The 27,737-nt window shown below is 39.0% G+C and overlaps 1 protein-coding gene and 1 non-coding gene across 3 annotated transcripts in view; one reads left to right on the plus strand and one right to left on the minus strand.

Moving 5' to 3' along the window:
* Nucleotides 1-21,480, plus strand: part of LOC126412261 (cytoplasmic FMR1-interacting protein) — a 149,843-nt gene extending 128,363 nt beyond the window's left edge. For both annotated transcript variants that reach the window (XM_050081765.1, XM_050081766.1), the window contains 5 exons: nt 15-218; nt 301-395; nt 14,911-15,149; nt 18,212-18,359; nt 20,944-21,480. In XM_050081765.1, the coding sequence (XP_049937722.1) occupies nt 15-218; nt 301-395; nt 14,911-15,149; nt 18,212-18,359; nt 20,944-21,153 (896 nt within the window). In that variant the 3' untranslated portion in view covers nt 21,154-21,480. The remainder of the gene's footprint in view (nt 1-14; nt 219-300; nt 396-14,910; nt 15,150-18,211; nt 18,360-20,943) is intronic.
* On the minus strand, nt 669-743 carry Trnal-caa (transfer RNA leucine (anticodon CAA)). The gene has a single exon. It is a non-coding gene; the product is annotated as a tRNA-Leu (tRNA).
* Nucleotides 21,481-27,737: the final 6,257 nt, after the last annotated feature.

Here is a 27,737-nt window from a genome sequence, read left to right on the forward strand (position 1 = left end):
TGTTGTTGTTTTAGGTGTCCTTGGCTACTATCATGCACAGTTGAATGATATTGTGCAATATCCAGATGCAAGAACAGAAATGTTCCATAGCTTTAGGGAATTTGGAAATACTATTCTGTTCTGTTTACTGATGGAACAAGCACTCTCACAAGAAGAAGTCTGTGATCTTTTACATGCTGCAACATTCCAAAATATTTTGCCTCGGCCTTATTGCAAGGGTAACGCACCTTAATGACCTATTATTCTTGTTTTATGTTAAATCTGCAGCTTAAAGGATATCTTGAAACTTTTTTTGTACAGATGGTGAAAAGCCAGAAACTAAGCAGAAGAGACTGGAAGCAAAGTATGCTTCACTTCAGATAGTACCTTCAGTAGAAAAACTGGGAACACCAAAGGTAATTTATTGATCTCTTGTAACAGAGTTAATATTATTGCCCTAAGTAACATGCAGAAGCAAAAGATTTAACCAAAACTTACATTTTTTCCTGTTTTGGGTTATCAGTGTTATTAAAGTTGTTATAGTGTGAGACTGAACCTTTACCAGATTAGTGTACCAGTAACAACAATGCCCCAGTCCCAATTCTTTAAAGAATCAAACTCCTGAATGAGATTTTCACTCTGCAGCGGAGTGTGCGCTGATATGAAACTTCCTGGCAGATTAAAACTGTGTGCCCGACCGAGACTCGAACTCGGGACCTTTGCCTTTTGCGGGCAAGTGCTCTACCAACTGAGCTACCGAAGCACGACTCACGCCTGGTACTCACAGCCTTACTTCTGGCTGTGGCTAAGCCATGTCTCCGCAATATCCTTTCTTTCAGGAGTGCTAGTTCTGCAAGGTTCGCAGGAGAGCTTCTGTAAAGTTTGGAAGGTAGGAGACGAGGTACTGGCAGAAGTAAGGCTGTGAGTACCGGGCGTGAGTCGTGCTTCGGTAGCTCAGTTGGTAGAGCACTTGCCCGCGAAAGGCAAAGGTCCCGAGTTCGAGTCTCAGTCGGGCACACAGTTTTAATCTGCCAGGAAGTTTCAATCAAACTCCTATTTATGAAATAACTTCAAAAATCCTTCTTTAAAAATGAGTTATTGGTTGTTGTTAAGCAGCTAAAACCTTTATGGATGAAGATGCAAAACTCTAATTTGTATGCTGGTTTTTAGTTTCATATGATTCACTCTTAGGCTAATGAGTATAGGGTCATTCCATATGAAGTGATCCAATGAGGGTTGCTTGACCATTTTTAAATATTTTGATTTTTTTTACATATGATTAACTTATAATTGGGAAGTTCAAAACAGTTCTGAAAAAAAATTTGCCTTGCACAGTTACTGAAGGGCGGCCATTTTTATTTGTAAATGCACTATGGTTTTTCAGTTTGGAGATGTCAGTGTTAATGTGAATATCTGTACACTGGGTTAAGCCACAACATCGCAATTGACATGATTGTTTTTAGAAAAGTCTCCTCTACAACACTGATTATTACCCAAAATAACCAGTCAAAATTACCTCCAAAGTTTGCTATTGAAAACACAGAAAATCCACATTTTAGACCCACAAATAACAACAAAGTAGTGAATTATCTGAGTGTATTTTTTTACTTTAGTTAGATATAATTAAACTACTAGCCTTATATTGAGCAAGAACACTGAAAAAGTCTCCTTAATTTTTTATAATTTTTTGAAGTTTGACAATTTTTATTGTTTGTAAAGTTTGGGGCTAGTTAACTCTGGTGACCCCCCACCCCTCCCATGAACCATGGACCTTGCCGCTGGTGGGGAGGCTTGCATGCCTCAGCGATACAGATGGCCGTACCGTAGGTGCAACCACAACGGAGGGGTATCTGTTGAGAGGCCAGACAAACGTGTGGTTCCTGAAGAGGGGCAGCAGCCTTTTCAGTAGTTGCAGGGGCAACAGTCTGGATGATTGACTGATCTGGCCGTGTAAGAATAACCAAAACGGCCTTGCTGTGCTGGTACTGCGGACGGCTGAAAGCAAGGGGAAACTACAGCCGTAATTTTTCCCAAGGGTATGCAGCTTTACTGTATGGTTAAATGATGATGGCGTCCTCTTGGGTAAAATATTCCGGAGGTAAAATAGTCCCCCGTTCGGATCTCCGGGCAGGGACTACTCAAGAGGACGTCGTTATCAGGAGAAAGAAAACTGGCGTTCTACGGATCGGAGCGTGGAATGTCAGATCCCTTAATCGAGCAGGTAGGTTAGAAAATTTAAAAAGGGAAATGGATAGGTTAAAGTTAGATATAGTGGGAATTAGTGAAGTTCGGTGGCAGGAGGAACAAGACTTTGGTCAGGTGAATAAAGGGTTATAAATACAAAATCAAATAGGGGTAATGCAGGAGTCGGTTTAATAATGAATAAAAAAATAGGAGTGTGGGTAAGCTATTACAAACAGCATAGTGAATGCTTTATTGTGGCCAAGGTAGACACGAAGCCCATGCCTGCTACAGTAGTACAAGTTTATATGCCAACTAGCTCTGCAGATGATGAAGAAATTGATGAAATGTATGATGAGATAAAAGAAATTATTCAGATAGTGAAGGGAGACGAAAATGTAATAGTCATGGGTGACTGGAATTCGAGTGTAGGAAAAGGGAGAGAAGGAAACATAGTAGGTGAATATGGATTGGGGGTAAGAAATGAAAGAGGAAGCCGTCTGTTAGAATTTTGCACAGAGCACAACTTAATCATAGCTAACACTTGGTTCAAGAATCATAAAAGAAGGTTGTATACATGGAAGAATCCCGGAGATAGTAAAAGGCATAAGATAGATCATATAATGGTAAGACAGAGATTTAGGAACCAGGTTTTAAATTGTAAGACATTTCCAGGGGCAGATGTGGACTCTGACCACAATCTATTGGTTTAGACTGCAGATTAAAATTGAAGAAACTGCAAAAAGGTGGGAATTAAAGGAGATGGGACCTGGATAAACTGACTAAACCAGAGGTTGTGCAGAGTTTCAGGGAGAGCATAAGGAAACAATTGACAGCAGTGGGGGAAAGAAGTACAGTAGAAGAAGAATGGGTAGCTCCGAGGGATGAAGTAGTGAAGGCAGCAGAGGATCAAGTAGGTAAAAAGACGAGGGCTAGTAGAAATCCTTGGGTAACACAAGAAATATTGAATTTAATTGATGAAAGGAGGAAACATAAAAACGCATTAAATGAATCAGGCAAAAAGGAATACAAACGTCTCAAAAATGAGATTGACAGGAAGTGCAAAATGGCTAAGCAGGGATGGCTAGAGGACAAACGTAAGGATGTAGAGGCTTGTCTCACTAGGGGTAAGATAGATACAGCCTACAGGAAAATTAAAGAGACCTTTGGAGAAAAGAGAACCATTTGTATGAATATCAAGAGCTCATACGGAAACCCAGTTCTAAGCAAAGAAGGGAAAGCAGAAAGGTGGAAGGAATATATAGAGGGTCTATACAAGGGCGATGTACTTGAGGACAATATTATAGAAATGGAAGAGAATGTAGATGAAGATGAAATGGGAGATACGATACTGCGTGAAGAGTTTGACAGAGCACTGAAAGACCTGAGCGGAAACAAGGCCCCGGGAGTAGACAACATTCCATTAGAACTACTGACGGCCTTAGGAGAGCCAGTCCTAACAAAACTCTACCATCTGGTGAGCAAGATGTATGAGAAAGGCGAAGTACCCTCAGACTTCGAGAAGAATATAATAATTCCAATCCCAAAGAAAGCAGGTGACAGATGTGAAAATTACTGAACTATCAGTTTAATAAGTCATGGCTGCAAAATACTAACGCGAATTCTTTACAGATGAATGGAAAAACTGGTTGAAGCTGACCTCGGGGAAGATCAGTTTGGATTCCGTAGAAATATTGGAACACGTGAGGCAATACTGACCTTACGACTTATCCTAGAAGAAAGATTAAGGAAAGGCAAAGCTACGTTTCTAGCATTTGTAGACTTAGAGATAGCTTTTGACAATGTTGAGTGGAATACTCTCTTTCAGATTCTAAAGGTGGCAGGGGTGAAATACAGGGAGCGAAAGGCTATTTACAATTTGTACAGAAAGCAGATGGCAGTTATAAGAGTCGAGGGGCATGAAAGGGAAGCAGTGGTTGGGAAGGGAGTGAGACAGGGTTGTAGCCTATCCCCAATGTTATTCAATCTGTATATTGAGCAAGCAGTAAAGGAAACAAAAGAAAAATTCGGAGTAGGTATTAAAATCCATAGAGAAGAAATAAAAACTTTGAGGTTCGCCGATGACATTGAATTCTGTTAGAGACAGCAAAGGACTTGGAAGAGCAGTTGAACGGAATGGACAGTGTCTCGAAAGGAGGATATAAGATGAACATCAACAAAAGCAAAACAAGGATAATGGAATGTAGTCGAATTAAGTCGGGTAATGCTGAGGGAATTAGATTAGGAAATGAGACACTTAAAGTGGTAAAGGAGTTTTGTTATTTGGGGAGCAAAATAACTGATGATGGTCGAAGTAGAGAGGATATAAAATGTAGACTGGCAATGGCAAGGAAAGCGTTTCTGAGAAAGGTAAATTTGTTAACATCGAGTATAGATTTAAGTGTGAGGAAGTCGTTTCTGAAAGTATTTGTATGGAGTGTAGCCATGTATGGAAATGAAACATGGACAATAAATAGTTTGGACAGGAAGAGAATAGAAGCTTTTGAAATGTGGTGCTACAGAAGAATGTTGAAGATTAGGTGGGTAGACCACGTAACTAATGAGGAGGTATTGAATAGAATTGGGGAGAAGAGAAGTTTGTGGCACAACTTGACGAGAAGAAGGGACCGGTTGGTAGGACATGTTCTGAGGCATCAAGGGATCACAAATTTAGCATTGGAGGGCAGCGTGGAGGGTAAAAATCGTAGAGGGAGACCAAGAGATGAATACACTAAGCAGATTCAGAAGGATGTAGGTTGCAGTAGGTACTGGGAGATGAAGAAACTTGCACAGGATAGTGTAGCATGGAGAGCTGCATCAAACCAGTCTCAGGACTGAAGAGCACAACAACAACAACAATCTCTGGTGGGACTGAATTGAAATAATTGACATTACACAGCAACTGATCTTATGGTTGTTGCCTGTTTAAATAGTTTATTGTTTCATTGTAATAAAATTTAGTTGTGACCTATATTTGGATAACACTATCATCCTACTTTTGTTAGTATTATTTGTTTTAATAATAAAATATTAAACAATAGGAGCATTTCTTTAGTTCTACGTTTCAAAAAATTTCCATTTACCTCTAGGTCTATTCTCAGTTAAGTAGCACATTACTACATGTTCAAAATGAGCAAAGTGAAATAATAAACACGTGAAATTTCTCTGTTGTTGAGGTGGCTACAGTTTTGTGCATGAGTTTAGTCGTCAAGACAAGGGTGTACAGCAGCTCAGTGTACAGAGTTACAAGTCTGCACTGGAGCCCAGTAGTCAGGGACGAGTCTGTTCATGTGCTGTGTACCCCCACTACATTTGCTGGGTATGGCACTGGTGTAGTCAGTCTGTTCAGAAACCTCTGTTACAGTGCAAGTAAATACTTAGTTGAGAGTGTAAAATATTTTATGTGATTTTGTCTTAAGTGTAATTTTTAATTATCTAAAAAATTTTAAAATTTAATAATAAATAAATTTGAAAGGCTAATTTGGATGCAACAAAATGGATGAACAGTGCTGTATTGGACATGTAGTAAGTGAAGTGTGTCACAAAACAGTTTATGGTTCAGTTTCAAAAAACTTAAAAAATGTTAATGACTTTGATGAAGATAGGCAAGCTTTGTTTAAATTATGAGAAGAATCTTCTGTATCATCTGTATGCATTATGAGAAAATATACTCCTGGAAATTGAAATAAGAACACCGTGAATTCATTGTCCCAGGAAGGGGACACTTTATTGACACATTCCTGGGGTCAGATACATCACATGATCACACTGACAGAACCACAGGCACATAGACACAGGCAACAGAGCATGCACAATGTCGGCACTAGTACAGTGTATATCCACCTTTCGCAGCAATGCAGGCTGCTATTCTCCCATGGAGACGATCGTAGAGATGCTGGATGTAGTCCTGTGGAACGGCTTGCCATGCCATTTCCACCTGGCGCCTCAGTTGGACCAGCGTTCGTGCTGGACGTGCAGACCGCGTGAGACGACGCTTCATCCAGTCCCAAACATGCTCAATGGGGGACAGATCCGGAGATCTTGCTGGCCAGGGTAGTTGACTTACACCTTCTAGAGCACGTTGGGTGGCACGGGATACATGCGGACGTGCATTGTCCTGTTGGAACAGCAAGTTCCCTTGCCGGTCTAGGAATGGTAGAACGATGGGTTCGATGACGGTTTGGATGTACCGTGCACTATTCAGTGTCCCCTCGACGATCACCAGTGGTGTACGGCCAGTGTAGAAGATCGCTCCCCACACCATGATGCCAGGTGTTGGCCCTGTGTGCATCGGTCGTATGCAGTCCTGATTGTGGCGCTCACCTGCACGGCGCCAAACACGCATACGACCATCATTGGCACCATGGCAGAAGCGACTCTCATCGCTGAAGACAACACGTCTTCATTCGCCCCTCCATTCACGCCTGTCGCGACACCACTGGAGGCGGGCTGCACAATGTTGGGGCGTGAGCGGAAGACGGACTTAACGGTGTGCGGGACCGTAGCCCAGCTTCATGGAGACGGTTGCGAATGGTCCTCGCCGATACCCCAGGAGCAACAGTGTCCCTAATTTGCTGGGAAGTGGCGGTGCGGTCCCCTACGGCACTGCGTAGGATCCTATGGTCTTGGCGTGCATCCGTGCGTCGCTGCGGTCCGGTCCCAGGTCGATGGGCACGTGCACCTTCCGCCGACCACTGGCGACAACATCGATGTACTGTGGAGACCTCACGCCCCACGTGTTGAGCAATTCGGCGGTACGTCCACCCGGCCTCCCGCATGCCCACTATACGCCCTCGCTCAAAGTCCGTCAACTACACATACGGTTCACGTCCACGCTGTCGCGGCGTGCTACCAGTGTTAAAGACTGCGATGGAGCTCCGTATGCCACGGCAAACTGGCTGACACTGACGGCGGCGGTGCACAAATGCTGCGCAGCTAGCGCCATTCGACGGCCAACACCGCGGTTCCTGGTGTGTCCGCTGTGCCATGCGTGTGATCATTGCTTGTACAGCCCTCTCGCAGTGTCCGGAGCAAGTATGGTGGGTCTGACACACCGGTGTCAATGTGTTCTTTTTTCCATTTCCAGGAGTGTATATATTCTGAAGTACAGTCACATTTTTGGAAAAGAAAAACTCTGATCCACTCAAAGTTCATAAAAAGCCAGTTATTAAAGGTTTGAGGGAAATATAACATGAACATTTGTCCTTGTTAGATCTGAGTAAAACAGCTTCCCGTGGGAAACTTAATGTGATTCCTGGAAACTGTTACTCAAAAATATTGTGGAGACATGGCTTAGCCACAGCCTAGGGGATGTTTCCAGAATGAGATTTTCACTCTGCAGCGGAGTGTGCGCTGATATGAAACTTCCTGGCAGAGAGGCGAGGTACTGGCAGAAGTAAAGCTGTGAGGACGGGGCGTGATTCGTGCTTGGGTAGCTCAGTTGGTAGAGCACTTGCCCACGAAAGGCAAAGGTCCCGAGTTGGAGTCTCAGTCCGGCACACAGTTTTAATCTGTCAGGAAGTTTCATATCATCGCACACTCCACTGCAGAGTGAAAATCTCATTCTGTTACTCAAAAATATTTATCATGACTCCAGGACCAGAATACTGTAACCTTGTAAATGAAATTTGTATTCCTAATGAGGAAACTATTAGCAAATTGCATTCTGCATGTTCTAATTTAGAGGTATCACCTGCTTCAAAGAAAAACAAAAGCAGCTATAGTAAGCAAGGAACAACGAATTTCGGACAAAATTAGAAAAGATTTAGAATCGTGCTTTAATAATGCGGATACCAACAGTATTTCTAAAAGGAAGAAAACCTACTTCCAGAATCATCCAACACTGAATACGTGAGCTCACTTGAGAAATTAAAAAGTAAGTGTTCAGTGACACCTGAAGAGGAAAAAGTTAAAATTGTAAGTTTGTTCCATGACTCTTTGTCAAGAGAAAAAATAGTTCACGAGTTCAATGTTTGTGATTGTTTGGTTAGACTAACATGAAAATTAGGGGCATTCTATCAGTTTTAGGAAAGAAGAAAGGAGTAGGTGTAAGTGAAGAAACAGTTGAAAAGGTCCGGCAGTTTTTTGAAGACAGTGAAAACAGTAGAATGTGCCCACGTAGCAAAGATAGCAGATGATTTGTTATAAAAAGCAGAAACGACTAGTGCTGTAAAATTAAATGAACTTTGCGTAGCTTTCAAAAATGCTCATCCTGAATGCAAAACTGGGAGATAAAATTTTGTGACCTTCACACTAAGTGATGTATTTTGGCTGGCTACCCAGGAACACACCCCATATTTGTTCATTTATGTCATCAAAATGTCAAACTGATGACTGTGGGTGCGAACTCAATGATGTTAACTACAAAGAGTTACTAGATTTAATGGTCTGTAACACCAAGAATTATGACTGCATGATGAGTTTGCATGATGAATGCCGTGGTAAAGAAATCATTCTTGAATTGTTTAACAAATCTGAGGAGGAAATGCCTGACAATGTTACCTTCAAACAGTGGGTCACAACAAACAGGGCCAAAATGATGACTGGTTGAATCTTGGGAGAGAACTTTGAATCTTTAATTGATAACTTAGAAAATCTCAAAAGTCCCCACTATGTTTCTAAAATCCAAAGCAAGCTTGGGTCAATGACCAGGCAACAGTGCATCCATTTTTTCTGCACTTCAAAAATGAGAAACACGAATTGGCAGTTCTTCAATTTGCACTCTAAGCGACTACTTGGAGCACAACGCTTCAGCTGACCGTGTATTTCAAAAGTGTGTAACAAATTACATAACAGAAAAGTTGCCCAAGGTTGAGAAGCTCATGTACTTTTCAAATGGAAGTGGTAGTCAGTACAAGAACAAAAAAATTTTCAAATCTTTGCAACTGGAAAGTAGATTTCGGGTTGGAGGCTGAATGGCACTTTTTTGGCTCTTGCCCTGGTAAAAATGCATGTGATGGTTTAGGAGGTACAACAAAACATGAAGTGAGTGAAGCTGGCCTACAAAGAAAGACACTAGACAAAGTTCTTCCAGTAGAGGACATGGATGCCTTTTGCAAGAATAATATTGAAAGCATCACCTATTTTCTCATCAAGAAAGAAGAGGTAGTTCTTAATATCAAAACAACACTTTTTTAGGCCAGATTTAAAAACTGTATAACAATAAAAGGAGCAAAGCAATTCCACAAAATCCTTGGCATTGCAGAAAACTTAGTTTGATGATATGTAACGTCAGAAACCAAAATTTACAAGGATCACTCTGTCAGTAAAATTACATCTCTGCCTTTAACATTGAATGACATAGTGGCATGAGTGGTATGATGGACAATGGTGGCTTGCACAGGTTGAAAAAATAAGTTTGGAAATCAATGATGTTTTTGTGGATTTTTACCATCCTGCTGACCCAAGAACTTCATTCAGGAAATCTATTAGTGGCAAAGTTTGGATACCAATGAAAAACATATTAAGGAAGCTTTCAGTGCTTGAACTTATCACAGTAACAGGGAGATCTTGTTCTATATCACTAAAGCTGTCTGAAGAAATGAGTGTTCTTAACAATCACAACTTGAATTAGGAAGCACTGCATCTCAAAAGTATGTTAATTGAAAATATTTATTTTAAATTTGTCAGGATAATATAAATGTTGAGTTGAGTAATTTTATGAGTTTTTGCATATAATTCAGTGCCTTAACTTCAATAATAATTGGTTACTTCTAACCAGCATCACACATGAATTAGGCAAGAGCCATATGATCAATTGTAGTTTAATGTGATTTATTTCTTCATTTTTCAAAAATTCATATCATTGGTTCAGTCAAATTTCAATGCTGAAATTTTTGCAGAACTTTGCCATCATATATGTGTACAAAATGTGCAAACATCAAATTTATATATTCAGTCTCACCACAGATAACTTCCTGCTAACTTTACGAAAAATAAATATTTTCAAATTTCAAAAATTTATAAAAAATTAAGGGACCATTTGTCAGTGTTCTTGCTCTATATAAGGCTAGTAGTTTATTATATCTAACTAGAGAAAAAAATACACTATGATAAATCACTCCTCAGTTGTTGTTTTTGGGTCTAAAAAGTGGATTTTCTAAGTTTTCAATACCAAACTTTGGAGATCATTTTGACTGGTTATATTTGACTGTAGGGTAGTTTGGGTGATAAATGATCATGTCAGTTGCAGTGTTGTGACTTAACCCAGTGCAGAGAGATTCAAATTAATGCTAATATCTCTAAATTGAAAAGTCATTATGTGCTTGCAAATAAAAATAGCTGCCATTCATTAACGTTGTGAGGTTTTTTTTTTTTAACTGTGCTCAATTATAGGGTAATCACACACACAAAAAAATTAATTATGGTCAAGCAATCCACCTAATTTTTATTGGATCACTTCACTTGAATTGACACTATAGTCTGGGTAATATGTGCTCAGTTTTTTCGTGCATCTCAATATTTATGACATCATATCTCATGAACTATATTTCGTGCAACATTATAATTTTGTATTCAATGGTATACACTGATACTGTTCGTGAAATCTCTGCAAATAGAGTTAATAATAAAGAAGTAATAAATTAAAGCCTTGTACCAGATGTGAACATCGAAAATGTAGTAAGCAATTAACTTTTTCTTTCATTATTATGTTATTATGTGGGTGGGTGGGAGGGGGGGGGGCGCTAGTAAGAAAAATTTGGAATTATGTGTAAAGTTTGTTGGAAGTCACCAAACACTTTCATTTGCAAATCATCATCATCATCATCATCTCATCACCATCTCAGCCTTTTCCCATGTCATGTGGGCTCGGCATTGCTTTGCTGAATCCTTCTCTTCCATAAATGCCTATCCAGTACTTCTTCTCTGAGCCATCCTGTCTCCCATAGGCCCCCTGCTACCTTGTCTTTCCATCTCGGTTTCAGTTTTCCTCTTCTCCTTGATTTCTAGGTCTTCAACTCCTCTCCCCACGTAGTACTCCCCTCTTCTCTGCACATGTCCATACCATCTTCGCCTACTTTCTTGGATCTTCTTCCCTATGGGCCCCACTTTCACTGTTCCCCTGATGTACTCATTCCTTAGTCTATCCTTTCGTGTCACCCCACTCATACACCTTAACATTCTCGTTTCTTCCACTTCCGTCTTTTTCTCTCATTTGCAAATACTGAATGAATATCGTCTGGTTATTGGTGCAACATGTGTATGCTGTCTCAAGATATATCCACAGTTTCTGACTGTAATGTTTTTCTTGTTGTATTAAACCTTGAACATAAGAATACACTGCTTGATTAGTAGATTACTACAGCATTTTACATTCTTAAATTCGGTCGATAATGAAATGAAGCACTGAAAAAACAAATTTTTATTGCTCCTGTATGCTGTTATATAGGCAGCCTGCAACTGGGAGTGTGCACACTTTTAGCTGTTTCATAGTGGAGATTATTGTTTGTCTGGGATACTGCTTGGGAAAAAGAAAAAAAGATAATGGAGGATCATTCTATGTAAGCGTTTGTTCATACTTTGCTGTCAGAGTAGTTGGAATTACAGTTAAACCTGTAGGATTACATGCACATGGTCCTTTCTCTGGTGAGGAAGTAATGAAATTAATTGAAATGAAATAATGATTTAGCGAAGATGATGACTGTGGCTGCAACATACAGTAGTACTATTGGAATAGAACACACAGCAGTAGATAAGCAAGCAGTGGAGTCTGAAAAGGATGTATATTGGGAGTGTATTGACAGGGCCATACAGAATAGTTCTGTTTTGAAGATACTGCCAAGTCTGTATTGTAGTATTCTTTTATTTTTATATACATTTTTTTAAGCCACAGAGGATGGTTGATATTTTCTTTTCAATATTCAAGAATGATGTCAAACTTTTGTAGTTCCCGTTTTGTTTGCTAGATCTTGGGTCTTGTATGTGTTTTTTGTGGAAATTTCTGTTTGTGCATGTGCCTGCTGCTACTTATTAACAACATGTTTTGTTTCGAAAAAGAAAATACAAGGTGATTAACATGTTACACAAGCACTGTCTGCAGTGTTGTGCAGGAAACAGTACCCTCGTAAGTAGTCCAGCCACTACATGCTGCTGGACAGGTGGCACTTTGGTTAACAGAGTGTTGTTGCTCATTTACTGAGCGATTGAGTATACTTCGTTTCCTTTGTTGTGTGTAATTTCCATTCATTGCATTATAGACAAAGGTTCAATAAGTACAGGGTGACACACGGGAGATGGACGGTTTTTAATGCAATAATACTCAGCCAACTTTAAAATTAATGCATGTTTACTTACACAAAATCAAAGCTCATTATTTTTCATTTTGGTTAAAAAAGTTATTTGTGAAAAATAATGTCGTCAAGGTGATGTCCAACATTTAGAATGCAGGACTCAAGTCTCTTCTCAAAATCCTCCATCACACAGACTAAAATCTCTGCGGGGATGGCAGCAATTTCTTGAATGATTGCATTCTTCAACTCGTCCAAATTTCGTGGTTTGTGGTTATAGACACAGTTCCCCACACAGAAAAAAGTCACATACTGACAAGTCGGGAGACATGGGAGGCCAAGGAACATTGCCAAACCGTGAGATAATCCGGCGAGGAAACGTGTGTCTAAGAACTGTTATTGAAGTGTTTGTGGTGTGCGATGTTGCTCCATCCTGCTGGAACCAAACACATTTTAAAGGGATTCGTCATCTTCTTAGTTCTGGTTTCAAGAATGTTTCAAGCATATAAATGTATCGAACCGAATTAACAGTAACTGTGGCCCCGTTCTCTTCAAAAAAATAAGGTCCAATAATGCCAACAGAGCTAAGAGCACACCAGACTGTTACTTTTTCTGAGTGTAGAGAACGCTGGTGGATAAGGTGTGGATGCTCTGGAGCCCAGTAACATAGGTTTTGCTTATTTACGGTCCCATTTAAATGAAAATGAGCTTCATCGCTCATCAATAAAATTTCATTTTTATTTGATCCCAAAATCACTTACATTCTGTAAGCGAAGTCTTCTCGTACAGCGAAATGAGTTTCCTTAAGTTGTTGGATGAGCATTTTGTAGGGATGGAATTTTAATTCTTTATGCAAAATTCATCTAACCGATTCACAATTGATTCGTAACTCACTAGCATGACGTCTAGTTGATGGTCCTGGGCTTCTGACTGCCGCTTGCCTTACCCTTTCAACATTTTCTGGTGTCGTTACTCTGCGTTTCGGGCCAGGATGCTTCTTATCCAGTATGTTTCCAGTTGATCTGAAGTTTTCCACCCATCTGAGGATTGTGTTATGGCTCGGAACAGCTCCACGTTGACTGACATTAAACTGCACACGAAACAATCGCTGCATTGCAATAATAGACTCACCACTTTTCACGAAACTGTTATAGACAAACACTTGATGTTGCAAGCTCCACTGCTCAATAGTGACCGAGTAAATAAAGTGGCGTCTTGTGTGGATCAGAACTACCCCCACCAGGGCCACCTCCCACCACCACGCCCTCAGTACTACGCATTTCAAAACAGTCCGTCTCCCGTGTGTCACCCTGTATTTCTTGGGATGAACTATAAAAGAATAATTGTCATTTGACGAATTAAGATTACCTTTATAATGAAATTTCCCATTGTACAAGTTCACAATGCTTTGCCAATACATACGTTAGTAAAGAAATTTTGAGATTGGATCTATGTTAAGATAAACAAAACTCTAAAAAGTCAAGTGTTTCAACCAGGATTAAACTAGATGATTTAGAAGTGGATTCGGAAAGAAGTCCAAGAAAATAGTCACATCACTTGACTAGTTGATGTTGAGATGCCCTTTTTTCCCAATGAAGCATAGTTGCATTGATCTGGGCACACGAATTCACGGAACAATTAACAAGTGAGTTCTGAAAATCCTGATCGGTTGCATTGAGAGCCTCTCCTTGCATCAAGAGCTTCTCCATGACGTGAAAACAGGATTGTTTGTTAGTGTTTAATGGTACTAAATGTGAAGGTCAGAAGCACCTTTACTTGAAATAAATCGAGATGGGAAACAGTATTTTTCTTTTTTCTGTACAGTTAGTTCAACACAGGTTATTGGACCTGAGAATTTACAAAAGTACGTAGTTATTTCATGAAGCATAACAGAATAGCACACACCTCCAATGCGTCTGACAATATTACGAGGTGTTTGTGATGATAAGATAGTGTGTGTGTGTGTGTGTGTGTGTGTGTGTGTGTGTGTGTGTGTCTCCTGTCCTACAGTCATTGTGTGTGTGTGTGTGTGTTGTGTGTTACATTCCAAATCACTGGCATTTGTGTTTTCTTTCCTATAATTAAAAATTCAATATTTGATCACTGTGGGGCCCAAGCTTGTTTGCTCTAAAAAAGGAGTGGTGACTTCTCTCTTTTAGATAATTATGCCTGGGCTATTATGTTTGTTAAGGTGGATTAGAAAACAGGAAGCCAATATGAAGATTGTATGCCATTAATAGAATGTACATTTACATACAAACATAATTAGTGTCCTTGAAGTATTAAGATATCTTTTTTCTGTAAAATGGAGGGAGAACTGCAAATAAAACATTTAACAACCCCTTGCTCTATGGCTTCACAACACTATACAATTTCATCACCTAAGAAGTATGCACAAAAAATGTGTAACATAAGTATTAAACTTTCATGATTTAGAGTCATTGTGTTAAACATCACTTTGAATAATATGTTGACAAATGAGATTGTGGAATCACTGTCAAGTTATCTTATTTCCTTATTTCAGCAAGCACTAATAGCAAGAGAAGGAGACCTTCTGACAAGAGAACGTCTCTGCTGTGGTTTGTCAATATTTGAAGTGGTTCTGAGTCGTCTCAGAAGCTTTCTTGATGATCCTATTTGGGTGGGACCACCACCAACAAATGGTGTAATGAATGTTGATGAATGCACTGAATTTCATCGTTTGTGGTCTGCTTTGCAGTTTGTGTACTGCATTCCAGTTGGGGAAACAGAATTCACTGTAGAGTAAGTTTTCCACGAAACTTAACTTTGTTTCTGATATATGGAATTAAAAACAGTCTGTGTTTATTTTTTAAGAATGAACTCTTTTTGCTACTGTGTGAAGAGCCAACTTCTTTGAACTATGCTGCTCGTCATTAAAATGCAACACCATAAAGGCAACTGACAAAAAATGTCTAATTGGCATGAAGTGTATCATATGCTTAGATGTGTAAATGGTTAGCATTTCAGGACAACCACACAAGTAGGTAGGAGTAACTCAGTCTACATTTTGTCGTTGTGGTCTTCAGTCAGAAGTCTGGACTGAACAGCTCTCCAAAGACTTTTCATCCCTACATAACTACTGCAGTGTACTTCCATTTAAGTGTGCTTACTCTATTCAAGCTTTGCTCTCCCCCACAGTCTCTTTCTTTTCCCTTCGTTACCATATTAACAATTCTGCGATGTCCAGGATGTCCTATCAGCAGAGTACTTCTTTTAGCATGGCTTAGCAATAAATTTCTTTTTCCCCCAGTTTAATTCAGTGCCACTTCATTAGTTGTTCAATCTACAAATTATTTTCCTGCCATTCTTCTGTAGCACCACATTTCAAAAGGTTCTGTTTACTTCTTGTGTGAACTGTGTATCAACCACTTTTCACTTCCATATAAGGTTAAACTATATACAAACTTTCTGGACATTTAAATTTATATTTGAGGGTAACAGGCATCTCTTTTTCATAAATGCTTTTCTCACTATTGTCAGTATGCATTTTATGCCTTCTCCACTTCAGCCATAATCAGTATTTTGTACTGCTCAAATAAAAAAAAACTCATATTCTACCTTTGTTGTCTAATTTTGTAACCTAATTCTATCAGCATCACATGATTTAGGTAGACTACATTCCATTGCCTTGTTTTACTTTTGTTTATGGTAATCTTATAGCCTCTTTTCAAGTTCTTGCCCATGTCTGATAGAATTACAATGTTTTCAAGAGACTGCAGAGTTGTTATTTATTCTTCCTCAACTTTGATTCAGTCCCATATTTCTCATCGGTCTTCTTTATTCCTTGCTCACTGTACAGTTGTAGTGTCAGGTATAGGCTACAACTCTGTCTCAATCCCTTCTGAGCTATTAATTCCCTTTCGTGCCCCGCAACTCTTAACTACTGTTGTCTGGTTTCTGTGTTAGTTGTAAATAGCCTTTTGCTTCCTGTATTTTACTCCTGCTATCTTAATAATTTCAAAAAGCATTCTACAAATGCGATAAATGTAAGTTTGCCTTCCCTTCACTTATTTTCTAAGAGAAGTTGTAGGGTCAGTATTTCAGTATTGCCTCACGAGTTCTTACATTTCTCTAGAACCCAGACCAGTCTTCCCCAAGATTGGCTCCTACTAGTTATTCCAATCCTCTGTACATAATTTGTGTCAGTATTTTGAAAACATGACATATTAAACTGATGGTTTGGTATTATTCACTCCTATGAGCACCTGTCTTCTTTGAAGTATGTATTATTACATTCTTTATGAAATCTAAAGGTATTTTTGTATGTTTCATATCTTGCACACCATGTAAGATAGTTCTACCTTCAATGACTCTCCCAAGCATTCTGATAATTATGAGGGACTGTCATCTACTTCAAGGGCCTTGTTTCAAATTAGGTCATCCAGTGCTGTCAGATTTTCTTGCACTATATCTCATCTTCGTCTACTTCATACATTCTGTATATTAGCAAATATTACGCAGTGGGTTTTGTTTGAATATTTGTTGTTTGTGAAAAGATCAGGTTATGCACCCAGGTAAAAAGATGAAACACCTATCAGCATTTGTCGGAATTCGACAGCAAAAGGATTGTGACTCATCAAGAATTTCATTTTTCATTCAGTATTGGTGCGTTAGGCAGAATCCTGTGGCTGTGAATATGCAATCAATGGGATCGGGAGGGCTATACTCAACACTATGCAGGATTTCAAAAGATGTCCTCAAATAGTGTGTGAGTGGACACAGTTTGCTCACATGGCCGTACAGAATCATACAGCCCTGTAACGGGCTTGTTTACAGCAAGATAAGTATCTAAGCAGGCAGTTCAATAATTATGTCTGGAGCACCAAAAATTGTCAACGCCATAATCATTGTTGCGTTTGCCCGTGACACGGCTGCTCAAAGAGGCGTACTGACAGTGATGTGCCCAATGACAACACTGGGCGAAGGAGTAGCATAGTATTGTCTTTTCAAACAAGTCCTGGTTTTGTGTATGCATCATAAAAGACAAACCATGTGTAGGGGCTCCAAGGAGAACAAATGCTGTTAGATTGCAATTGTCTTTTGTCATTGTCATTTGGGTCCAGCAGTTGGAGAGCTGCTTTGGTTATCACAGCCCTGATTTGGACAGTGGCCATTGCACGTCTGACACGTTAAGACCGCTGACTTTGTCTCTGAGATGTTACCTTTCTACAAGAAAATGCAAGACTGTGTGTTGCCCCTGCTGTCCTGCCTTCCCTCAATATAGTGGGAGTTAGATGACTGACCTGGCCAAAATGTTCTCCAGATCTCTCACCCATTGAAAACATCTGGCCACAGGTTAACAAGAGACTGGTGTGCCAACTGCTATGACTGATGAATTCTTATGAAGACCTGAAGCAGCATGGCATGAAATGCCATAGCTAGCTTAGTTCAACTCTATGTTGAGCTGGTTTACAGCCGGTGTTGCTAAAAGTGGCAGCTCTTTGTAGTAAATTTCACAATCTGCACCTATACAAATTTAATGATTTATTCTTCCTACAGAACGGTATATGCATGATACATAACATTTTATTTGCTTGCTATCATTTATGGTATTGCAGTTTTAATGCCCAGCAGTGTAATTAGTTATAAGCACATGACAAGAGAAAGGAGGACACAAGGATTACAAAAAGTTACTATTGTTTAAGAAGTATTCAGACAGTTTACATTTTTTAGTATCAAAATGTTATGTATTAATGATTACATAGAATGAAGTTTAATTTAATGAAATAATTTGTATTTTTTTAGTTTTATTAAGTTGACAGATACATAAATTGTTCACTAAGGCATCTCTCTTGTGCAACCAGGGAGCTGTTTGGAGAAGGTCTGAACTGGGCTGGCTGCACTATGATTGTTCTACTGGGACAACAGCGGCGCTTTGAGGCATTAGATTTTTGTTATCATATATTGAGAGTTCAAAGAGTTGACAACAAGGATGAAAATGTTAAAGGAATTGTAAGTACATTTATTGTTGTCCTATTGTTTTAGAAAACACTTTTTACTGGCATCTGTCTGTTCACCATAGTCTCACAGTAATGAAATTCTGTCTGTAACCAAATAGGACATGTTGGTTATACCGGGATTTGTGAAAAATGAATCACCCAGAAAGAATGGTCTAAGCTCAAAAAGTGTAGAACAATATGTCAGAAATAAGTGATTTAGATTATAGAGAAATGGCAAGTTGTTTTCACTGAACATCATTATTACACCAAACTGTGAAATGAAACAGAAATTGTAAAGCAGCAAATGGCGCAGATGAAATATCAGGAAAAGATTCTTGGTTGGAACTATGAGGGTTGTCCATAAAATAAGGTTACCAATTATTTTTCACAATGGAAAAACATGTCTGTCAGTACTGAATAATACATGTGTGGAAAGCTTAAACTTCTACCTATTTTTTGACATAATTGCCATTGAGATAGGTGTATTTTTACATTTGGTGTACCATCTTCTGTATGTCTGCATCGTAGGACTCTCCTGCCATGTCACAAAGGTAGCTTAAAACTTCTTTTTTCAGCTCCTCTCCAGTTGTGAAATGTGTCCCACCCAGGCATTTCTTAAATTCAGGGAAGAGATGGAAGTCACTTGGAGCTATGTCTGTGCAGTAGGGCAGGTGTGCGACAGTATCTCATTCAAATTTGTTGATGAGATTGGTTTACAGCCAATGAGCAGACAAGTGTTTTCCTGATAGTAAAGCACTCCCTTCATGAGCATGCCTCTTCTTTTGTTTTGGATCACTGTGACATAAGTTCTTCAACAACAAAATCAATCAATTTTTGAAAAAAAAAAATTAATTGGATAGATAAAAAATCTACTCATCAAGCAGCAGCAGAACACACACATAAAAGAAGCTCTGTACCAGTATTTGTGAAAAATGTGTCATCTAGAAAGAACGGTCTAAGCTCAAAAAGTGTAGAACAATATGTCAGAAATAAGTGACTTAGATTCTAGAGAAATGAGAAGTTGTTTTCACTGAACATTATTATTACACCGAACTGTGAAATGAAACAGAAATTGTAAAGCAAATGGCACAAAGTTCTGCCAGCTATGACAGGTGAAATATCAGGGCTAGATTTCAGAGCTAGTGGCTCTCATTGAAGCAGAAGGGTTGAAGGGAAAGGAAGAGGGGCGAAGGTAAAGGACTGGAGAGGCCTAGGAATAGATTTTGAGAAAGTCACCGAGAACCATGGGTCAGGGGAGACTTACCAGACACGATGAGAAGGAAAAACTGATCATTGGGGACTGCACTGGATGAGATTTGAAAACCTGAGAGCTTAAAGGTGGAAGACAGGGTAATGTGCAAGACAGAGATTACTGCTTAAACGTCATGCATGAGTTAATAAGGGTGAAAAGCTAAGTGCATTGTACGTAACAGAGGTGGGAAGGGGCCGTGAAAAATAGGCAGGTAAGAAAATAAAAGATGTAGAAAATTAAAACTGAGTGAGGAAAGGAGTAGTTATTGTGAAAAAATGTTGAGACAGAAGAAATTAACGTAAATTAAGGGTAGGTGAGTGGAGGGAACCAAGGACATGTTGTAATACAAAAAGCAAATCACAAAATGTAATTCAAACCAGGCATGAGACATGAGTGGGAGCTCCACCTTTATTGACTGCCAAGGCAAGACTGAGCATCACACACAGAAGACAATTACTTGGAGGCCATTGGATGCAATAAGCAATCTTGACTCCAGTATGAACACCCCTCATTACTACAGCTACACCATGTTCAGTTGTGGGAAGAATATCCAAATCTTTTCTGAGGAACTGGAAGCAGTGCGACCCTGCTGCATACTTGCCCAACACTGCCTTAGATCATGAGTATGTGGTATACTGTTGCTCTGGAATGCATTTATCAAAACCTCCAGTAAGCAGGGTTAATGCTTTGTGAACTCACATACAGCTACAAAACAAGAGATAAATGTTGATGGTGTTGAGACAGCAACCAGCCACAAATTTATTTTCCGTTCCTTTATTCAAAAGGTACCGTTACGGGTTTCGAATCATTATGATTCATCTTCAGACGATTTTCATGCTTTCATTACAATTTTCATGTTTCCTTAACAACATGTGCATTTTTTTTTACATATTAATTGTCCTAAAATATACATAATGCATAATTATAAGCACGCCACACAGATGGTTGCGTTACAGATTTGCATTGGATAAGACTTGCGTGAAATGTCGGTTTGGAGTGTTTGTTTTCATAGTTTACGTCCAATAGATGTGAATACATTCCCACTGCATTCTTATCGTTCCACATGTAAACTTTTCTCACTGAACACTTTAGATTTGTCACAGAATAGATTTCTAACACGCACCACATGTTTTGATACATATGAAGTGCTTATAAACATATGAGTGTCACAGGTACTATGATATATCATAACATTATAAAGATGTCCCATGTTTGGAAAAAGATCATGTATTCACTTATGCAACTGAAACGCCTTTTATGTTAGCTAACTTGTAAGTTTTAGCATTTAAAATACTTGGATATGCAGAAAATGCTGAGACAGTAATTACAGCAATTCATTTTTCAGGCACTGAAGCGAATGGTAGACAGAATTCGGCGGTTCCAAGTTTTGAATTCACAGATATTTGCAGTGCTTAATAAGTTCTTGAAGTCAAGTGATTCAGATGTCATGTCTGTGGAACATGTCCGTTGTTTTCCACCACCAATACATCCTTCTTTGGCTGCACAAGCACATTATTACAGGCCAGAACATCTTCGACAGGCTGTTCAGCATTAAACTTGCTGGGTCCATTCCAGAATAAAAAAATACTGTGATATGCATCACAGGTCAAGATAACACACACAGTCTGTATGCAGTTGAAACTGACATCTGACAAGCAGACATATGTCATTTGTACTATGTTATAACCAAAATATTTATGTTTAGTTTGGTAGTTTTCAGTGCACTTTTGCATATTTGCACAAGTTCATACTGCTTCCAGAACTGAATTGTGAACACAGTATTAACTATCACATTGCTTAAAAATATATTCCACTTGCCATTTTCTATCCTGTTATTGTATTTGTATATTTGATAAAATATATTAAAGTTTTTTTAAAAACATTTTGTAAAAATCTTTTGGGAGGATGTAAATAAATGAATGGAAATAGAAAGATGTTTCACAATTAAGTCTACACAGTGGGGCATGAGCAACTTTGATAGGAGAAATTACACTGAAAGGTAAGAATTGTGGCCAGTTCATTAAGGTGATAGCTGTACTGGGATCAATCATGAAGAAATTAAGCAATCTTTGTATTAATTCAGGCAAGAAGAAGATTACTGTATCTCTAGCAAGTAACAGTTTATACTCATATTTATGTCTTGTGATAGAGGAGACTAAAATAACAATACTCTTTAGATTATATTCCACATATTAAGATACAGTATTGATGTGATTAAGCAGATACACTTCTTGCCTCAGAGAATCATTGATATGTTGAACCATGGCCATGTACACTTAAAAACTTCGACCCAAACCAGTTATAGTATGTTCTGCACACAAGACACGTGTTGGGTACTGCTGCGTGGGAACAGAAGACCTGTAAAGGTGATGTACGACTTGTCAGACGTGGTTTGAGAACATTTTTCCACCCAAGCAACATATCATTTCCCATGAGTTGCCATTCCTTGAGCTCTTGGCAAGGCCTTAAAAAATCTAATCAGCAGGGTAATAGGGTGTTTCTCTGCTAATTACCATGTCTATTTAAAAAAAATCCAGAACTTTGTCCATGAAATTATTCTGCACTTACCTTTCACTTATTGTGCATGGTCTCCTTCGAAATACTCTACTCCACGATTGATGCACTGCTCACAATGCCATTTCCACTTCCAAAAGCAGTCTTGGTATGGCTCTTGCTGGATTGAACAAAGTGCCATCTGCTGATTTTCTTTAATCTTGTCTATCATTGCAAATCTTCATCCTTTCAATGAGGTTTTCAGCTTTGGAAGTAAAAAGAAGTCTGCAGGGGCCAGTCTGGAGAATACAGAGGGCAAGGCAGCACAGTGATTTCATTTTTTTGTGCAACAACAGGGATGAGTGTGCAGGTGCTTTATCATGATGCAAGAGCCATAAACTGTCTTGTCTTGCCACATTTAAGGCCATTTCCTTCTCATATTTTCTCGCAGGCGTCGCAACAGGTCCCGACAGTACCATCGATTAACAGTTTGTCATCTGGCACAAATTCATGATGAACTAATCTTCCAAACTCAAAGAAAACTCAGAATGGCTTTGATATTTGGCCTATCCTGACAAGACTTTTGTGGTCTTGGAGATTGTTTCCTGGCCCATTGTGATGTTTCCTGATCCACTGTGAAGATTGAACCTCGGTCTCAACATCATAACCCAACACCCACCTCTCATCACCTGTTAACAATTCTCTTAAGGAACATTTCATTCTCATTTGCACGATCGAAAAGGTCTTCACAGACTGAGGCGAAGATCATTCTGGTCGTGACTCACGAGCCATGAGACAAACTTGACAACACGATGCATTCCAAGATGCTGTGTTAGGATTTCATGACATGATCCAATTACAATGTTACATTATTCTGCAATTTCTCGGAAAGTTAGTCTTCGATTGGCAAGCAAACAATTTCATCAACATTTCTGCCATGAGGGTTGTTAGTAGACGGCAAAGGTTGCCCTCAACAAGAGTCATCTTTAACTTCCATCTGACCATTTGTAACACCAAGTACGGCTTAAGCACTCGTCACCGTAGGCTTCCCGCATCATTTGGTGTGTCTCTGTAAAGGTTTTATTGAATTTCACACAGAATTCAATGCAGACACATTGCTCCTGTAACATCTCGAAATTTCCAAACTGTGCAACACAACATTATATTCAATACAGCACTGAATAATAACTAACTGACATACAACAATGAAACTTCCAGCGGTTACACATTAAACACAGGCGTGTGCAAGGATGCCAAACACAATTCGCTCCAACACACCATTGGTGTGAAATAACGAATATTCCGGAATTTTTTGAACAGACCTCATATGATATGTCCTGTGTGTGTGTGTGTGTTTTGAACTACAGGTGCCTGTGGTGGCCCCCCTCAGCTTGGCACCCCTAGCAGCTGCTTGGATCTTACATTGGCCCTGCAATGTGTGTTCACAGTTGCAGATCACTTTCTGCTCAGTATGCTTTGGCAAGGATCTCTCACATCTATTTCAAAATGTTTATTTCTAGCGATAAAAGTTTTATTCATGAATCGATTAAAGAAATTGTTTATCATTAGAACTGAGATTACTGTCAAATTAACCACAGTGAAATTTTGTGATATGAAAGATTGCACTCTAGAAATATATATACTTTCATTACAGCTTATCTAAAACTGCAGGACCAGTCATATTGATCACTTAAGGTTACTTTTTGCATCTTTGTTACCAGCAAGTATTGCAAATGCTCGTGACATGATGCTACAAAATGCCGAAACTTTCGAGCTGATTATTCTCTCTCGCCATGTGTAAGATGCCAGATGAGGAGCAATGGAACATTTAGGAGTTTCAGACTGAGCCAAAAGTTAGTGAAGTTGAAAGAGACATAGAAACTAGTAGTGATGACATTACAGACAGTGACGTATCTAAACAAGTTAAATCTGCAAGACAGACACCACCAGCATATCATTCAGGAAGAAATGACATTTGATAAAGCAGTGAAAGGGAGTAAGAGGTAGGTGGCAGTTACCTTTACTATTTTTTGTGCACAATTCAGAATTTGGAAAAGACATAAGCAAATGTTTTTACACCAGATGGCAGCACCAACAAAAACTTGAGCAGGGAAACATCAAAACACAGAACACTGCTAGTTTTGATGGCTATTTGTAAATGACACAATGCTGAAACATACAAACCTGTGCGGAGAGACAGAAACCAACAGGAAACTTGGAAAAAAGTTAGTGTATCTCGTTCTGGGCTACAAGCATTCATTGCAGTTCATGTCTGCAGCTTATTCTTGCAAGAGTATCAAAATTGATAGCTTTTTGATCAGAAAATGGCAGTCTACAGTTCTTTCGCAATACATTGTCAAGAAAGAGAGAGAAATATTTACACACATTATGATTTTTTTTTTTTTTTAGATATCAGGCAACAAGGGTAATTAATTCTCAAAACAGAGAAGTTTACTTTGGATCAGTAGTTTAGATCTATTAGGGAATGCAAGCTTTCTCGTCAATGAAGTCTTCTTGGGTTATCAGCCAAGTCAAGGCGTCCTATGGCAATATTTTGACAAGTTTCCTACTTGTTATCTTCAGGTGAAGTGTCAGATTTGTATCTATAGAAGTGTCGAATTTCTATCTATATAGACACTGGACTGCAGCGTCCTGTGCCTCGTCAGCAACAGCTGGGTCAATAGTGGTTTCCGGAAGGCAGCGGATGGAGTATGCTGGCAGCACCAGGATGCAATCGCAGAACCCTCAAACACACCAGGGTACCACCACCACCACCACCGCATGCAAAACACCTTCTGGCAGCACGTGACTGATCCAGCCGTTGAATACGAGGCAGAGGAGCCTGCGGTCCAGCATCTGTACAGTTATGAAATGGACATGAACCCGACACTTAGCCTGAAGATGATGAATAGGAAACTTGTCAAAACATGTTCACAGAATGATGCCTCGACTCAGATGATAATTTGAGAAGACTTCATCATAGTTTGGAATTGTTTTGGTGAATATTGTCCCCTGCTTTAAAATCCAGTACAGAACACCACAACTGATGAACAAGTCTTTCATACTAAGGCCAGATGCATATTTACACAATACATGACTATTAACCCAAAGAATCTTGGCACTCAATTTTGATTAGCACCAGATGTAGGACCAAACATCTTCAAATAGCTTTCCATACCTGGGAAAGAATGAATGTCAAACAGTACCAAACCCATTCTGAATATGTTCTCATAAAGATCATCTTTGCACCATTTCATAGTGCCCATTGACACATTTCTCAAAGTGAGCAGGGAAAGTTCTGGGTAGTTAAACACCACAAACTATACATCAGTACTGGATGCACAGAGAGGAAGCAATTATAGTGTCGAAAACTTCAAGGAACTAGGGAATTTTTGCTTTCTCTGTGGCCACTGCATTATATACCGATATGAAAAGAAGAAAATGGTGATTATAGAAGACACGAGCAGAGATGAAGCTTGACATTCCTCTGAAAAATGAAAACTTCTTTTAGAAGACAAATATTTATTTCAAAATTATTTGAGGATGATAGACAATAATTACTAATTCCTATTGAATCTTTTTCAACAAAAATTAACACATAGCAAGAGACTGTGAGGAGAAAATCAATTATGCCTTCTGAGAAGGTGTCAGCTACATTGACATTCCATGCTACTGATGACTTGTAGGAAAAAAAACTACATTTTTGGTTCATAAACATACTGCCCAATCACTTCTTCCTAAGGTCTCAATGACAAGTCTTTCTCAGCAATTCTGTGAACACGGAGTTTTTATTTTGTTTTTCCATTTCCTCAACTTATCTGAGGCCTACATTCTTAATATGCAGCAAATTTCATTTGAGTGGATGTGTCGACTTTTATCCACAGCGTTTTTGTAACATTGTATCAGCAAACAAACTTGCCCTTGGTTCCATGCAACATGTGATGGCAAGATAGGTTTATAGAATTTATGTATTCTGTGTAACTCTGTGGACTCTTAATGTTCTCTAAAAGGAACATAACAGGCACTTACAAGTGGCAAGCATTGAAAACAGATTTTTTTTTCCACATCTTTCCACCTGGAAAAATCTTGCATAGGAAATGTGCAGTCCTACTGGGTACAATGAATCAGTTAGAAAGAGATATGCTGTAACATTACAAGTATGTAGGTGAGTTATTTCGCTACCTGTGGTTGGTACTGATGAGAGATGGATTTGTTTGCTTGGCTGGAAATGTAAAAATCTCGCAATAGGGGAATTTGGACGGCTGTTGCTCACATTGAGTGTGCAGGAGACGTACAACAAATGGCAGAGTGTAAGCATGTCTGAAATATGGCTCCTTATAACTCTTAGGAATTTTATAATAAAGCAAATCAAATACATCTGCAATCTCAGAAAACAAGCAATAATATTTTCAATATCTTTAAAATTCCAAAAGTTAATAATTTACTATGACTAAATAATATCACACAAACCTTAGAATTAACTTTTAAACGCTTCATGCAATTTCAACAACTGGTATCTCACATGATATAACAGCACTATAATTACCATCCATGAAAGCAATGTATCTGTGTCTATTTTGTTTATTGATTTATTATGTTTTTACATCTTTTTCAATGGATTTAATAAGGTCATCATAGACCACTTCCTGTTTATTTAAGATACACTATCATGGATAAACAGTATTCAACAGAATACTCTTATGTTGTCTACATCAGTTACTGGGGTTGAACAGAACCCTTTTTATTAATTCTCCTTGTCCAATGCATAGACTTAAATGGAGGATCACAGCTCCAGGTTGTTATTTGCAGTGAGTTTATTGTCTAGGATATGAATCTAATTCCTTTAGAACTAAAATCATAATTCCAACACATTACAATATTCTGTGATCCAAGTCCCTAATCTATTACACAACAGATAGTTTGCATAGGGGTCCGAGCATAAGATTATGCAGCAGTTGTGTGCATAATGATTGGTAGCAGAAATTAGGTGTGGGGAAGTTGGAATTTCTAGACAGAAGGTGCTGAGTTCAGTCTACAGCAGCCATCACCAGTGGAGACTTCAATTGTGGTGCGAGCACCAACAGCAGCCACGGCAATGGGGCTACCAGTAGCGACTTTGGCGAGTTCATCAGTGTCAGGAATGACTTCGGCAGCATCTACACTTTGGCAGCAGCAACACAGCAATAGCAGCCAGCAGGACCGATAAGCTGAGTACATGTGCTAACAGTGTTAATATGTGCAAATCCAAAGGATCATCATCAGTGATGGAGCTTACAACGATTTCAGTGATGGAGCTTACAACGATTAAGCAGTCACCCTGTCTGTGTGGTTTAGACAATGTTAGTGGGCCCATCAGTCCTAAATATGAACATGGCAGTGTTAATAGAACAATATTAATGAGGCAAACAGTCCAAAATCAGAGGGGGGAAGTAAGCTCGCAGACAATTCAAAGTCAGAGAAGATGCAAATTTTGTTAGACTATGATCTAATATGGGGACAATGAACTCTAACGTGATGGTTCAGAAATTGAGAATGTAGATAGAAATGTAGAAAGGGTAAAAGCTGTGGCGCGAAAAATTAAATCAGATACTGATGGGGTGATTGATTCAAGATTAGAGGCCAGAAGGGCAGATGTGGGTGTAATTT

Source organism: Schistocerca serialis, chromosome 7, assembly GCF_023864345.2.
Source record: "Schistocerca serialis cubense isolate TAMUIC-IGC-003099 chromosome 7, iqSchSeri2.2, whole genome shotgun sequence".
Taxonomy (NCBI): Eukaryota; Metazoa; Arthropoda; class Insecta; order Orthoptera; family Acrididae; genus Schistocerca; species Schistocerca serialis.